General features: G+C 42.4%; 1 protein-coding gene across 4 annotated transcripts in view; it reads left to right on the forward strand.

The window, feature by feature from the left end:
* Window positions 1–878: 878 nt before the first annotated feature.
* SORT1 (sortilin 1) overlaps window positions 879–16,823 on the forward strand; it is a 63,914-nt gene continuing 47,969 nt past the window's right edge. For 2 of the 4 annotated variants that reach the window (XM_070607794.1, XM_070607795.1), the window contains exon 1: window positions 879–3,551. In XM_070607794.1, coding sequence (XP_070463895.1) covers window positions 3,114–3,551 — 438 coding nt within the window. In that variant the 5' untranslated portion in view covers window positions 879–3,113. Of the gene's footprint in view, window positions 3,552–3,646; window positions 3,803–16,823 lie in introns of those variants that run through there. The other 2 variants (XM_008523458.2, XM_008523457.2) reach the window with 2 other exon arrangements.

Below are 16,823 nucleotides of genomic sequence, written 5' to 3' on the forward strand. Positions count from 1 at the left end.
TACGTTAGACCTTGGAATGTACTATATTAGAGCTACCATCATATAACTGATTGAGATTATCAATCTTTTGGAGCCTCAAAAATGGCCATATGAAGTAGATATTGTTATACTTAACAGATGAAGAATCTAAGGCTGTGTGACCATGGACACAGAAAATTAAGCTGTTGGGACTTGAACTCAGATTTTCTGGTTTTAGATCATCAACTCATAATTTTGCAATGCCAGGTCCCTTGAAGCCTAGAGACTTACTGAGTAATAGGGAAATCTCATTGAGAATGTACTTGCATTATCCACAACATGGCTAATCCATATGTGGATAATGCAGAATTGATTGTGTCTTATCCCCATTAACGCTTGGAGGGAGTTGTACTCTTCGATGTCAAAATAAATTCTGATTATTTGAGTAGGCCGAATTCATATTAAATTCATACTGTGTTCCCAGCAAAAAACAAATTGTGCTTATATATATTTGGAAACTGCAATGACAGGAAACATTTGGAAGAAAAGAATTTTGCCCTAGACGTACACGTCAGGAAAGTAGGGAACTAGAGTCTATTGTCACCAGTGTTTTGGAGACTGTTCTAGTGATTTTAACCCTCTTATTAAATATAGCATGGTGATCATGGGATTAGTTTCATGTTCATCTTTTATCAAATCCTATCTCAACTATTTATTCAAATTTAAATTTATTGAGTACCTACCTACTATATGCCAAGTAATGTATTAGGCATTGGGGATAGAGCTGTAAAAGTACTAGATAGGGTGTGCTCCCATGAAGCTTCTAGTGGGGGGAATTAGACCATAAACAATATTCCCTTTAACTCAGTGTTGGTTAATGCAGAAATGGAAAAACATGCTGCTTTGGGGAGAGGTGGAGTAGTGTCTTATGTGCATTATGTAGGGGGAAAAATACTGAGGAATAGCTCTTAGCTTCAGCTTACACTGTTTTCCCTCCCACTGCCTGGGCAGTGTATTTGTACCTTAGACTACAACTGGTGAAACAGTAAATTTCATACCCTCTATAATTCTAATTTTAGAATTCTTGAAAGAATAGAATTAGAGCATTCTTGAAAGAGAACTTTGGTTCTCTGTAGAATCTTAAAACTCTGCAAGGTTTCTTCTTGTGTCTAACTTAAATAGAATCAAATGATCTTACTAGGAAAAGCAATGGCTTTGTGAATGTAACTGCTTTCTATTCATCTTTCTGGTATAAAATTTATCTTGGAGAAAAGTATGGTTTTTAGTAATAAGATAAATTTACATACTTTAGTCTTGCAAGTAAGGTAAGATCTTATGTGTCAGTATGCACACTGACAGTGCAACTTTTGTATTTAGTGCCTGTGTCATTAGAGAAAAACTAAAAACATTTTATTCAATCAAACATTTTCTCAGTGCCTTATGCCAAGTACCATGGTACCAAGTTACTCAGCAGCTGATACAGTTTGAGGAAGGAAATATATATTCTGTAAGCGTATAATGAGAACTAAAAGCAATATATTAAAAAATGAAAGTACAGATAATTGCAACAATTTAATACTGTTAAAACGTGTATTTAGGAATTTCTCCAGGAGATGGCACTGTTGAGTTGACTTTTTTCCTTTCAGACAGTAAGACAATAGACCATTCATCTTTGTGTCACCCGAACAAAGAAATATTCCTGTATAGCCCCTTTTCTCCCCCCAGCTAATCACATGCTACTGGAACTGACTGTCTTGTGATCTACTCCTTGGTTGGCATAGATTAAAAAATAATCTGACACATGGTAGTTAATGGAAAGGAGCAAACTGTTCACCAGTTTTCATCGAGCTTTATCTTGTCATTTCAGTAGCTGATAACTTGGAAGGCTATTCTAGTGATTTTACCATCCTGCTCAGATGCCGTTCAAAAGTATTTTTCACTTCTCACGTCTTACTATGGTTGTTCTGGAAAAACATAAATTTGTAAATCTTTGTTTTCAGAGTAACCCAATTAGAAGGATTTTAATGTAAACATTGGGTTGGGTGCACTGCACCATTTTGCTCTACAATGAATATATTCTTATTTGGGTTTACCTCTAGTTTATAGTTAAAAGTAATTTCTAGTTGCTTGCTTTATTTGGATGTAACGTTTTGTATTCTTTGTATCTTCTGTTTGCTACCTTTTCTACTGGACAACTTGTAGCCTTCTGAAGGGAGGGAGTCAATAGGGTTAAGATCCAGAACTGGTTTTACCTGCGCTGCATGTTCTAGAAGTTCTGTGCGCGCACTTTCTGCGATAAAGGGAACAGCACAGCGTAGGGGTTTAGTTTTATTAACTGGAGGCGGGGTGCTAATCTAGGGGACATCATATACCAAAACCCAAAATGTGCAGTGCACTCACTGCAGGGTTTAGGCACTTTGGTAAAGATAAATACTCATCTATGAAACGATCACATCTAAAGGAGGCACTGGGCAATTCTCTCGCCCCCTTTTACCTGACCCTCATATCTAAGCTACTTTCTAACTCCAGGAAAACCAATAAGCAATTCCAACTTTGGCCTAACTCCCTGTAGAAGAAGGTGAGCGAGGCCGTCCGTGATGGAGAGACTTTTCTTCAAGCTTGCCTGAGTCACGGACGGCCTGATGTCTATCTGGCTCCATAGGATGTAGCCCACACAATTCGCATTCACCTTTTTGGCAGCAAGGCGGCGGCTTCAGCAGACACTGGGCGCTCCAGTGCGCGGGGGTTAAAAACCTGAAGCGCCGGTTCATGACGAAGCCCCCTTTTCCAGCTGAGCAGGCTCAGGGATTCCCTGAGATTTCCAGGCGCTGCCGCAACCCCAATAATTTTAGAAGTGTCTCTCGGGGAGAGGAGGGGGACTAACCCAACCCCAACTTGAGGATGCCGGAGGGAGCAGCAAGAGGTCGGGGCGCCGCGGAGCAGGGGGCTTCACTAGAAGAAGCGGAAAGCTCCAATGCTAACTCTGGAAGCCCGGCCCTGGCGACGCCAGGCGAGGAGGGGATGACCTCAGCCGTCTCTGCCACGTTCCAGCCAATCAGTCCCGCATCTTGGCATCCGAATCCAGGACCCCCGAAGCCGGAGGCGACGCGAGCCAATGAGGAGTGGCCCGGGGAAGAAGGACAGGCGGCCAGCCTATGGGAGCGGAGAGGCCCGGCTGCGCGTATCCAAGGAGCGCCGGGCTCGGGCTCGGGGGTGTGGCGCGGCGCCGGCGGGGGTGGGCGGGCGCGCCGGGCGGCAGGTGTCGGCGGCGTCGGCATTCGGCGGCGATGGAGCGGCCCCGGAAAGCTGCGGACGGCCTCTCGCGCTGGCCCCACGGCCTCGGCCTCTTCCTCCTCCTGCAGCTGCTGCCGCGGGCAACGCTCGGCCAGGACCGGCTGGACGCGCCGCCACCGCCCGCTGCGCCGCTGTCGCGCTGGTCCGGCCCCGTCGGGGTGAGCTGGGGGCTGCGCGCGGCCGCGCCCGGGGGCCAGTTTCCCCGCGGCGGCCGTTGGCGGCGCAGCGCGCTCGACGAGGACGACGACTGCGGCCGGGTCCGGGACTTCGTCGCCAGGCTGGCGAACAACACGCACCAGGTGAGCGGGCGCCGGGCCCGGGCGCCGCCCGGACCGCGAGGTGCCGCCGCCGGCCCCTCCTCCTCTGGCCGCGCGCCTCGCGGCTCCGCCGACGAGCCCCAGGCCCCGCAGCGCCCGCGCCCCCCGGGCCGCGGCCCCGAAACTGCGGCGGGCGGAGTCCGGCCCGGGGAGCGGCCCCCGGGCGCCGCGGCCCGAGCGGCTGTGTTTCGTCATAGGAGAGGCAGTCTTCGACTTTCATGGCATTCGTTTTTGTAAGTTGTCAAAATCTCTCGAGCGTCGTTGTTTTCTGTGTGTATAAAGAGTCAGGATCCAATAACGCTGGAAGCCACCAGGAAGCTGGAGGAATAATTACCTCTTAAGTGCTTGCAGAAGTTGGGCTGCGCAGAAGCAAAGGTGTGTCCTCTCTGGGTCTGTGCTTTCAGGACGGGTAGGCGGGTGTTCAGAATCCCAAAGCAGTGGTTAGGTTACTGCGTGTATTTTAATAGTTAACGGAACAAGCTTGGAAAAGGGATGGCAGTGTGTGTGATCTCTTTTGCGCCTTCAATTTGACCTTCTATGGTGGCATCGGACTCTGACCAGGATGTTTACATTCTGTTGTGACAAGGTTTCTAACCGTTAAGTAACACATTGCAGATACTCTGCTCTGAGCTGGGTCCTAGTCAAAGACTTTAAAAATCGTGGCACTTCTCTCCCTGGGAACAAGCGGTTCAACCTTTGCACTGCTGGATTGACCAAGCCTATTGTTAGGCGTGTCCTGGCTCCTTGCTTCAGTGCAACGTGGGCATCTTCATTCCTCATGTTTTTCTAAAACGATTTAATTGTTGCTACCCACGTTTGCATGATGTATTTTCAATTTAGTGTATTTTCTCCGTTATATCCTTTCCTTTTTCATAGAGAGTTGCACATGGGGACAGAGATAAGTGACCACCTGCATTTGTCCTTGTGCATTCCATATCAGCCCAACCTCAGTCTCCCCTTAAACTATCTTTCTCCCTCTACCTGGACTGTCCTTGTTATCTGTGCCGAATTCTCAGAGCTGGGGACCCAGGGCAATTGGAGTCAAGGCACAAGCAATCAGGGATAACCTCACTTAATGGGTTCCAAGCAGCAGCTGCATAAAGGTGGCCAAGCTAGTGCTGACGGGTGGGACAGGCTGGGCGCCGATAGGGTGGAATGAGTACTGGGAAGTTTTCCTGTTTGACGAGAAAAACAATAATCGTGTAGACTTCCATCTCACAGTGGGGAGTTGAGAAAGGCTTTACAACACTGATGCTTAATTTATAACAGGACCACTTCCTTCCTTGAGCCAGCTGGACACAGCATTTGTACTCCGTATTTTAGATTTTTCTCTTGCTGGTTGACCTACCTTTAGGACCTGTGGCTACTTGTGCATTTATTCCTTTCCTCAAGAGTCTTCCCCAGTTTAATTGATATCTCATTTGTAGTATACTGATTTCTAAAGCAAGACGTTGAAAAAACTGGCTCAGGGGGCCCTTAGGCCAAATCTACTTGAGAGCAGACCTGAACCCACTCGTTCTTTGACATCCATATATAGAGAAACTTCCCTCTATTTTTTTCATTTTATTTAGCTACTGTTTCCAATGATTTTTTTTTCAACCTTCCTCCAGTGATCTAATTTTGAGTAGCTATTTTTGCATTTGTTAATCATCCTTGGTCTCTTCTTCAGAGATCCCATCATTTTAAATTAAAAAAGGTAACGTGTACATGTGGTAAAAGTGGAGGCACTGTTAATAATCTTCTTCACCTTGGAAATGGTTGAATAAAGCAGTTGAGGTCTACCTCCTTAACCAAGAATTGTTATGTAATGGTCTGTTCAGCTTTTCAGTTCTATATTTTTAGAAGTCATGACAAAGCATCCTAAATCGTGTTGAAGAGATCTAGTATTTTTGGACCCTTTATAAGCAGTGTGAGATAAACGTATCACCATGACAGAAGAACTTTTTATCAGAGATATCGTACACTTTTGTACAGCTGGGAAGGTGCCATTTAGAGTAGTTTTTCATAAAATGACAGGATTCAATTCCCAAGAAGAATCAACAGTTCTTGATTCTCTTCTTATTTGTTATAGAACTTGCTGTTCTTGTCAGGTGACATTAATTCATGTAGTCAGTGTGTGTGATTGCCTTCCAGATGTCCAAATACGTGCTAGATGCTGGGGGTACCGAGATACAGAGGAAAGAGGATGAAAAGCCTCAGAAGGTTTTAGCAAATCTCCTAGACCTATTTCTGTGGCTTATTTGGCTTGCGAGACTATGTTGGCATTTAACTAATCTTCTTAAGAAGGAAGTAGAACTAAAACATGATAGTAGTTTTATATTCTTCTGGTTTCAGGAGACCTGTGCCCTAATGACCTATAACACTTCAGGCTTCTTCACTCATGAAATCCAACAAGTGTGTGTGTGTATTTATAAATGTTCTTTCCTTAGACTCAATAAATAACCTTCCTTTTGCCTTTAACCCAAAACTGTTTTCATGCCACACTTTTAACTGATTCTTTCCTTGAAGTGCTTGGAGTGTTCATGACATGTGTAACCTGTGTACAGGAGAGAAATTGAGCAAGCCTAGGAGATTTTATTAATGTTGGTTGCTAAGTTGGATTGCTTCAAAACATTCCTCCTATAAGTACCCCTTTGAGGTTAGGCATGAAACTCTGTCTTGAAGAAACAGATGAAATGCCTTGGCCAGAGTTACGGTGGTGGCTGACATAATTTCCTTACTTCTCATTCCTGTGTTCAGACCATTTGACAACTTCCTTAAAACTTTTTAATCTTATGATTAATAAAGCTGGGAACTGTTGCTCATTCTCTGTCCTCCCTCTGCTCCTGTCATTAACTACTTCTTTACACATAACTTCCCAACTTGTATCCCGACATCAAAGCATCTGGTTTCTTAAATAAACAGGCCTTGTGGAGAAGGCGTGTTGTGTGCGGTGTCAGCTCTGAGAAGAATGTGTGTGTTTGTTTCCTGGTGCTGGCAGGGCTGAGTCCAGGCTGACAGGACTGAATGTGCCTGTTGGAGGCTTCAGGGAGCTGCCGCTCTCAGCCTCTTGTTGTGGATCTTTGTAACACCCGGAAATCTGAAGATCAGTGCTCTTAACTGCTGGGAACTTTCTAACTGCCTCCTTTATTCCACTACTCAGCCTCTCTTCATACTGCCTTCCCCAGCACTCCCACCCTCACCTCTAGTTAATCTTCTCTTGGGTCCTGTTTCATCCATTCATTTTGTGGTCAAGGAACAGGAGTTCTGTAGTATCTCCTTTTTGGTCCTGGTTGAGCAGAATGAGCGAAATCCTCCTGAGGATTCCACTCCCATGCAGTATACTAATCAGACTTTTAACCCTAGGGGATGTTAAAATGACTAACGCATTGGGGATTTTAGTTAGAAGTATCAGGAGATTTGCTGAAGTATATTTATCTGAGGAAACGTTAGTCTTCGTCTGAGGTTTGTTGTTTGTTGTTGAGGTGAGAGTAGAGAGCTAGCCAGGTAAGACAAATGGCTCAAAGAGAACGCAGTGTAATAATTAGGGAAGTTCTCTGCTGACTCAAAGTTGGCTCTGTGCATAGTGATTTTTAATTAGAAATCTGAATCTCCTGTCTGTGGAAATAATTGGAAGAAGGCTTATGCAGGTCATAATGAAGAAATTGAAGAAGGTCAATTTCTAATGACTATTTTCTTTTTGTAATGAGAACAATAATAATAGGCTCTCCATCCTCCTGTTTTGATTGGATCTTTCATGTCAGGTTCATAGAGGCTTTCTCTGCACTCTGCTGATTTTCAGTCAGCTCTTGCCAACAAGCGTTGGCTTCTCCGTGGTTGACTATAGGGACTGTGCTCCCTAACTTTATCCTAGTCGGCCTATTACCCTTGTGTGATCCTTGCACGAAGGGCAATGCTTAATGCCAAGTTGTAGTGGTCAGAGCAGAAGAGTGACATTTCCTCTTCTCCCTCCCTTCCTATCCACTCCTACCCCTCAAGCTCTGTCTTCACAGAAAATGAACTTTTTTTTGAGGAAGATTAGCCCTGAGCTAAGGTCCACCACCAATCCCCCTCTTTTTCCTGAGGGAGATTTGCCCTGAGCTATCATCCGTGCCCATCTTCCTCTATTTTATATGTGGGACCCCCGGCACAGCATGGCTTGATAACTGATGCATAGGTTCGCACCAGCTAATATTAAAGGAGACAAAACCATGTAATTAAAAATACAGCTTTTCTAGCAAAGGGCTGTGTGGCAAGGGCTCCAAAAATATTACAAAATAGATACTGCATTTGTAAATTTCTAAAAAATTTTCAATTTCCTTTCTATCCCTTTGTAACCAGTTGTTTCTATCACATCTTCTACTCTTTTTAAAAACTTGGTGAAAACTTGTTCTTCCCACCGTCTGTGTGGCTTCGCTTATCTGTACGTAGGTGGGTTTGAGGAGTAATGGGGTTTGAGGAACAAGCTGGACACTTTCAGTCAGTCCTAGGCAGGTTTTTGTTGTAATGGTGACTGGGATCAAAGTTGAGTTGATTATATGTGGCTTTGACCTAGCTGGATTGAATGAATCTTCATACGACACTTCATACTTTTAGAAGTTGTTAGGTGAATGCTGGACATGTAGGATTTTTTTTAAAAAAAAGATTGAGGCTATTTTTCCTTCTCTACTCTCAAGCCCAGTCTCAGGAAACCACAGTAAAAACAAAATCTTCCATTCAGAGCCTGTGGTGTTTTGCTGAGAAAGTTTTCTGTGAATGTCATTTATTTTGTGTTTGGCATTTCGGTATCTGGCCCTCAGTTTCTCATCTACAACATGAGAAGTTTTGGACTAGATTTAAAACGTCTAAAAAAAATTCTGTGATTCATGTGGAAGAGAGGAGGCCAGAGGTTGTAATCACAGATATTTATTGGTTGATTCCGAATTTAGAAGCAAATTGCGGCAGTTCTGCTTCCCAGTTGAACTTGAACATAGCCTGGATTTCACATCTGGGGGTGATTTGTTACCACCTCCAGAGCTTGCTTCAGTGAAATACGAGTGTTCTTAAAGATAGCGGGAGTATTTTTTTTATATAATTATGAAAGACATTTGACTGTTTTATTTTTTGAGTAATACTTTATCATTCCTTATCAGCTGAAAAATCTAATGCTAATCAGAGCTGCTAGCCTGGATAGTCCACAAGCAAACCCAGTAGCTATATAGCAGCAAATTTGTTTTTTTCCTTCCCTACAGTACTCTGCCAAAACTGGGGCTTTTTTTTTTTTTTTTGTCCTGGCTGCCTGTGTGTTTGAAAATAGAAGGTCAGCTTACCATGGGTATACTCAGCCCTGTGCTAGTTAGAAACTTATGTGTGATTAATTGGCTAGATTTATTTTCATCGGAAGAAAATGTATGTTTTTTCCTTCTGGGACTAATGAGTACTCTTTCTCTTATATTTGCTTTTGTTAAGAGTTTTGTTCTTTTCTTTCTATATGTTCTAAAAAACTAAGTTCTACTATTGTACTTGAGCCAGTTTGCAAGTCTGCTTCATCAGTGGGATCACCCTGAAGGACCAAGGGAAATTGAACTGGGAAGGAACATGTTAATTAACTTTAGTACTTCCCAGACAACATAGTTCAGACCAAATGTGTGTCTGGTACCTGCTAGTTGTCAAAGGGATTTAAGTCATAGATATGTTGTATGCACAATTCAAAAGAGATATCTGCCCAGATTTGAGTCCTGGCTCTGCTGCTCCATAGCTGTGTGATCATGGACAAGCACTTAACTTCTCTGACCTTTATGGTGGTTTTTTTAAACTAGAGAAGCAGCTTTAGGATTATTTGGCAAGTCAAATGAGAAGTTTTATCAAAATGTTTTGTTAAATGTAAGCATCATATAGATGTCATTCATTTAAACACTTACTGAGCTACATATAGTGGAGTCCAGGCCTGTGGATAAGCAAAATTAAACCTTAAAGATATCTGTATTGGTGCCACCTTAAGGATTTGGTTGTTCAGAGATGGCTTGCTGAGAATTTGGAAGAATTTTTGAAGACGATATGACCACTTGGGAATGCCTCATGGATGAAGAGAGAATCAAGGTGCAGAGGTAATTCCTAGGGAGATCTGTAAATGCACGGAGGCAAGGAGATCCAAGACATGCTCAGGGAAAGGTCAATGGGAAATTTCTGTCGGGAAGTAATTGATGAGGAATATGACTAAGGTTACTAGGAAAACATATGGAGAAGTTGAAAGAGAGAACTCTTTGAGAGGGATGGAAAGAGAGGGCTACTATGGGTGGGGAGTTTGGTGTTAGGACTTAGTGGAGAAACTGTTTTAACAGATAGTGCTAGACATGAGGCTAGAGCTGAAGAAACCAGAAGTGGAGATGGGGAGCCAAGAAGAGTTCTGCTTTTAGAGGTTGACCATTACTGTGGTCTTGGAAGAGTATGTCCAACAGGAGAGCAGAATAGAGGACAAGGCAGACCGTCTTTTATACTTGAAGGAGCACTCAGGGACTCCTGGACCTCACTGAAGGAAAATGTGAGCCAAGGCCTGAGAAACCCCGGAGCTGTGAGGCGATGAAGCCCATGAACAGATTTCTCTTTTCTGAACAGTTGTGAACAAGGATAAGGTTGAACTCCTGCTAATAAGATGCTTAACGGTTTGAATCATAGATTGTTAGGCTGATTAGCTGGTCAGATCTCTTGCTTTTACTGATGAGGCTAAATGACTTGCCTACGGGCCAAGGGCCGGGAGTAGAACACAGATGTCCCGGTGTGGTGCTACATTTGGAGGTGTTTCACAGAGATGTTTTGAACCACTGCATGTGCTCGAGGGATAAGGCGAGATTATAGACCCTGGGTGGAAGTCATAGTTGTGAATTCTTCTCTGCTCCTCATGGTCATAGCACCCTCAACAGAGCTCAACTAGCCATTCTGAGCCTCTGTTCTCCATCATATAAAATGCGACATTACCGTGAGGCTTTGAAGAGAAAATGTTTTAAAGACCTTATAAAGTACCATATATGTATGATTTATGTCATTGCTTAATAAGCCTGTTGATCTGTTATTGCATCTGTGGGGCTCAATTGTCAGCCAAATGATCCTGATAAATACCAACTCCTGAGGAACATGTGCATAAAAAGAGACAGATGAGGCATAAATGTATTTGGTTTTATCACTTGGCAGGGCTGGGTGACAGGCTTGGGCGGGGGTGGCAGGAATGAGAGTGAGTCAAGATTGGCAGAAATGAGAGAAGCGTATGTGTTCTTTTTTTAACCTTCACAATTACATCATAATTTTAACTTGTTAATATGATTGATAGTTCTTTGAGGCAGTGGTTAGGAGGGAACACGATCTCAGGTCAGACTAGGACTCAGACTTCAGTGGTGATCATGGACAGATTAATCTCTGTGAGCCTTAGGTTTTTCATCTATAAAATGGGTGTACTAATACCAGCTTCTTAGGGTCATTGTGAAGATTAAATGAGACAGTGTGGGATTTAGTGTATATTTGTCCTTTATTGAGAGTCTCCGATAATGATTCTCTCCACGAAGCTTCTGATGCATTACCAGTTAGATGCCCAAATATTTGTGTATGTGCTTAAATTTTTTTTTCTATGGCTGTAATATTCCTAGAGAATTATTATGGATTCTCACAGGAACCAAATCCGGATTAAGAAATATGTACCACTTATGTCCTTGGGGTTAAGAAAAGGGGGTTAAGATGAGGGAGAGATCATCTGTCCAAAGCGTCTTTCTGGAAGCTGTAGGAGGTGGAGGAGAAATTAATGATCCCACTGCCATCAGATGCTTGGTCAGCTGGTTGTAGTAGTTTCGAGTATGTATAGTTATTTACTTAATAGTTAAAGAACTTACAGTTACAAAAAGTAAGACTGCTTACACTTTTATCTCTCTTCTCCTGCATTAAGCTTTAGTTTATTAGAGTTAGTGAGTGTGGTTTTAAGTTGACAGCTCTGAAATTGCGCCTAGCCTATTCCACCCTCATTCATTCACTGAGCAGCCGCTGTTAGCTTTGCACTCTACTGACCTTTCTGAAGTTTTAAGAAATATTAATAAGACGTGATAGGTACTTCTCAAGAGCTTTGCTTGGAAGCATAGAGGGCTAGAATGTTAGCAGAATTATTTTTTATTGTGTATATATCTCTTTAAGCTAATAGTTCACCACTTCCTGCCCTCTGTTCACCCTTTGTTCCACTTAAGGCAACCTTCTCACCAGTCCCCTTAGCTCGCCATGTGCTCTCTTCTCTGTTTTTGTTCTCATGGCATTCCTCCTCTCTGAATGCCCTTCTAGCTAGCTCTGGTTGTTTTTTTCTGTTCTCTCCTACAACATTTAACTATGCCATGTAATCCAGCCCTTAACTATAGTATTCTGTCTTATATTTACTTTCATTTATTAGATTTTTATGCCGCAGGTTGTAAACTCCTTGAAGGTAGGGGCCACACTTGTACTATGAGTCCTTCACCACCTTTGTCTCTCACAGTGCTGGAGAAAGAGTAGTCGTTAATTATGTCATCTGGAGTCAGACAGACATGAATTTGAATTTTTGCCCTGCCACTTATAAGCTATGTGACTTCGGGCAAATTACTTAACCACTCTGAGCCTGCTTCTTCATCTGTAGAGTAGCAGTGGTGCCTTATATATCATAAGTGCTCAGCAAAGATTCAGTACTATTATTGTCATTCTTTAATTCAACAAGTACTTGTTGAGCACCTACCACATGTTCAGCATTGTACTGGGTCCTGGGAACTGATGTGGAACACAACAGACAAGAACTCTGCCTTTATGACCAGCAGAGAAAAATGGACATTAAACAAATACATAATTATAAATCTGATAAGTGCCAAGAAGAAAAAATAGCCATAGGAGAATAATTGGCAGAGGTCCTTTTAGTCAGAGACATTGGAAGGACTTGCTGAAATTATTTAAACTGATACTTGAAGATGAGTAGAATTTCTCCAGTAGGAGTATGCTGGGCAGAGAGACCAGCATGTTCAAAGGCCTGGGGCTAGAAAGCGCTTAGTGTGCCCAAGATCTGGAAGAGGGCCAGTGTGGTTGCAGCAGAGGGAGTGAGGGGTCAGTCCCCACGCCCAGTGGTGAGCAGCCAGCCTTATGGCTCAGGCAGCTGGCAACTGGGGCATGTCCCTTCATCACTTGCTTTTCTTTGAAATGAGACTAAGATGTAAAAATTAAATGCTAACAGTTTTGAAATTTAGCTCATTTATTAGGCATGATTGGAAATGAATTATCCCATGAAGGTGAAATTTTTCAAAAACTAAGCTTGTAAGTGCCAGAAGTTTTTGTTTCATTTTAATGGGACTCTTTCTAAAAATATTTCTCTGCCTTAGTCAACAGTATGAGCCTGGATCATTAAGAAGAGGTTAAATTATGCTATGCTAGGATTGATGTTATTTTAATGTGGTATGACATTAATGCCCTCAGGACCTCTAGAGATATGTGGGGCTGTCTTCTCCCACTTCGATTGGCCCAGATTTGTAAGCTTAGTGCCATTGTCTGCTATTGAAGTTTACTTTTTTTCCTGCAGAAACGGCAGTCTCGTTGCAATGTCCTCTTCCTTCTTGCTGCTGTCCCTGTCTCTAGGTACACTACACCCAGATTTTATTAGCTGCTTCTGTAAACCAAGAAAGCAGATTACTAATTTTAGGCAATTCTAACAAGTTTAGCAAATTGATTTAGAGTGATGGTCTGCGAGTTTCTCTTAGGTCACATGCATAGATTTTTACTTCCTGGATAGTGGCATCAGGGGTCTCCCTTGCTTCCTTTCTGCGAGTGTCCAGGTTGTTGAGGCTTTTACTTGTGAGGGTTGCTGTTGCCCTCTCCTTTTAATACTCGACTTTAGAGCAGGGAGCTGATTTTTTTCTTTTTAATGAAGACAGAGCAGTGGAAAAGCAAACTGAGTGGTTAAATTATAGATGAGTCATAGAATTTTATAGCTTATAGGGACTAGAAATGTTGTCATTCCAGCCCCCTCACCTTGGTGGTGAAGTTTGGTTGTGCTGCTCAAAACATGGCTTTTGGCAGAGCTGGAAGTAAAATTCAGTTTGACTGAGTCTTAGCCCAGTGCTCTCGTCTATATCATCCTGCCTCGCATAAAATCCTGAATAATTGAATAGGTTTGAAAACCTGTATGATGTTTTATGTTTAGCTTTTTCATTTCTAAGAATAGTCTCCCCGAGAACTAGAACATTTGTGATCTTATTTTTGGCTCATGTTTTGTGATCCTACAGTGCCTTATTTAGCAGAACTGTGTTCTGTTAAGATTTCCTCCTGCCTGCGAGAGCATCACCCAGGCTGTGTTTCAGACCTCTCCTGCACGTCACTGTGCCCTGTCTGTCCCTGTGTTCCCTAGTAGGGTTTGGAAGCCTAAATCTGAAATCCCAGCTTTTATGGGATCACCAGTGCCTTGCCTTTGTATGTTATTTCATTTGATTCTTGTTATTCCAGTGAGTGAAGGAGCATAATTCAGTTTTACTCTTGAGGAAATGGATTCCCAGGAGAGAAAATGATTTGTGCCTACTTTCCCAACCTATTAGTTACTGGACTAGGCTTTAACCCCCTTTTGTAGTTTTATTTTTGCTGTGACAGGCTGTCTTCTGTAGATTAAACATCTAGCATGTTTAGCCTTAGTTTTCAGGCTTCTGGAAGAAGCGTGTTCATAGAGGATACCCCACAAGCACAGAACGTGTGTTATCACCGCTCTTTCCCCAGTGCCCTGAATAGGGGCCGGCACATGGTGGGCACGTGGATGTACTTGGCGAAAGAAGGAATGTGCGTGAAGGATGCCATCATTGAATTCATTCCCTTGTTTACTTGCCAGAGAGGTTGTTCCAGATGGCAGATGGTTGGGTCATCTGCAAGTGGCTTTTAAACTGGGGCCCGCCGGGTGAAACTGACCCATGCTCCCATGTGCCAGTGTTAGTTCTGTCAGTGTTTTACTTTTGATCAGGTGTGTAACTAAAGATAGGCAGAAGTTTCTCATTACTGAGTTTTTTTCCAATCTACAGTGAGTCTTGGGACCAACTTAAGTTCTCCAACCTGTGGTAACAGTAATTTAATTAGGTTTCTGGTTTAATTACAAGTGAAGACAAAGTTATTTCCATGAAAAGTGTTGTGTTTTGTGGCCTTTCTCTTTTTCCAGATGGAACCAAGGATTAGCCCCATAACCACAGAAGTGGACATTTGTGTTAATTCCTGGTCTCTAAATTTGGTGGACCTCTGGCTTTAAAATGGTAGGCAATAAATGTGTGGGTGAGTCTTGTATCATGAGCTGTCAAGGTAAATGTATTTCAGGGAAGGTAGTACAAGCTGTCCCCTGCTTTCTAACATAATGAGTCCCTGAAAACCAATTTGGTTATAAATGCCAACCAGTGACTCCCTACTCCCTAGAGCTCCCCTCCTGGGGAAAGCAAGTGGCTGTCAGTGCCATTGGGGACACTAGAAATCACTGTTCAACAGGTGATGGGCAAAAGACTGAATGTGGCTCTGAAAAGTTTAGTGACCCAGTGAATAATGATGGTAGGATGTTGCGTTAGAAAGTCTCCCCTAAACCGAGACCTCCTGTGTTGGTGTGGCTCAGGGTGGCAGGGGCTCTCTGACCTATACTGTGACCTTCTCTTACATGCGTTAGCCGGTGTAATAGAATAAACTGACGTGGTCTGTGTGTACTTTTTATACCACCCTTTCATGTATCCTTTTTTTAAAAAAATAATAATATTATGTAGTTTTATTTTAAGAAATGATTCCTGCTGATTGGAGGTGGGATGGGGGGAGTAATTCAGTCAACCCAGAAAAACTATGAAGAAGAAATCATCCCCATAAATTCTACCACTTAGAGACAGTTGTGGTTAATATTTTGAAGAAATCCTTCCAGATATCTTTTTAACCATAAATACACGATTTTACATGCTATTCTGTAACCTTTTTCCTCAACATACTATGAATATCTATCAATGTCAGTAAGTACCTGAAACATTTTCAGTATCACCTGGTGTATTGTTTTATTGTGTAAAAGAACTTATTTGACAAAGCTTCAGGTCTTCATTTAGAGCATACAGATAGAGTACTACCTGCTGGGGCTGTTATGTGGATGAAATGATCATGTGTTAAAATGCTTAGCGCAGTAGCCGGCCTGTAGGAAGTGCTCAATAGTTGTTAGCTGCAACAAACATCCAGATGTATAACATCTTTTGTAAAGATGTGTTGCGGTGAGGGGAGGGCAAACGGGGTAAAGGGACACACATGTATGGTGACGGACGGCAGCTAGACTTTTGGTGGTGAACATAGTGTAGCCTATACAGAAGTTGAAATGTAATGTCGTGCACCTGAAATTTATATAATGTTGTAAACCAGTGTGACCTCAATAAAAAAAATTTTAAAAGCTGTGTAATTATCCCCTTACGATAAATTCCTCAGAGTGAGCTTACTTGGTCACATGGTATGGACATTTCCAGTTCTGACTTACGTCACCAAATAGCTCTTCAGAAAAGTTGTAGCAGTTTACATTCTCCCCCCAGCGGTGCACACAGGTGCTCTGGTCTCCACCCCTCACTGGATACATTTGTCAGGCTTTTCCAAAGGTGGAAAATGTCATCACATCACTTTTCTTTGATTTTCCTTTGAGTGCTGGTGAGATTGGATAGCTTTTCATGTTATTCGCCATTTCTATGTCCTTTTGTGAATTGCTTGTGTCCTTGCCTATTTTCTTTTGAGATCTTTGCCTTTTTCTTATTGATTTGAAAACTATATTAACCCTTTGTCATGTTGCAAATAATTTTTTCCAGTTTCTTTTCAACTTTCTCTTTGATATTTTGCCATTAGAATTTTTTTGTGTAGTCAAAGTAATCCCTATATTATGGGTTCTGGTTTTTGTATCATTTTTTGTAATGGTGTTCTCATTCTAAGATTATAAAAATATTCACTCATACTTCTAGTAGTATTATGATATAACTTTTTATATTTAAAAAAATGTAGAATTTATTTGGGTGTGGGAGTAAGAAGGGAATTAGGAATTCAGCTGTTAATTTTTTCCAGATAGCTAGTTTTTCCAACACTCTTTTACCACTAACTTGAAATGCTGACTTTATTGTACAATAAAAGAAACTTCGTCCAGTCTTGGACTTTGTTTTGTTCCCTTCGTGTGTCCTGTCCATTCTTGTGCCAGTAACTCTGTTAGGGGATTAATAAGTCTCTCTCTAGAAATGACACGTTTCAAGCTCATCTGCTCTTGAGAGAATCAAGCTGACATTTTGCATAGCT

This window comes from Equus przewalskii, unplaced genomic scaffold, assembly GCF_037783145.1.
Source record: "Equus przewalskii isolate Varuska unplaced genomic scaffold, EquPr2 ChrUn-13, whole genome shotgun sequence".
NCBI classification, from domain to species: Eukaryota; Metazoa; Chordata; class Mammalia; order Perissodactyla; family Equidae; genus Equus; species Equus przewalskii.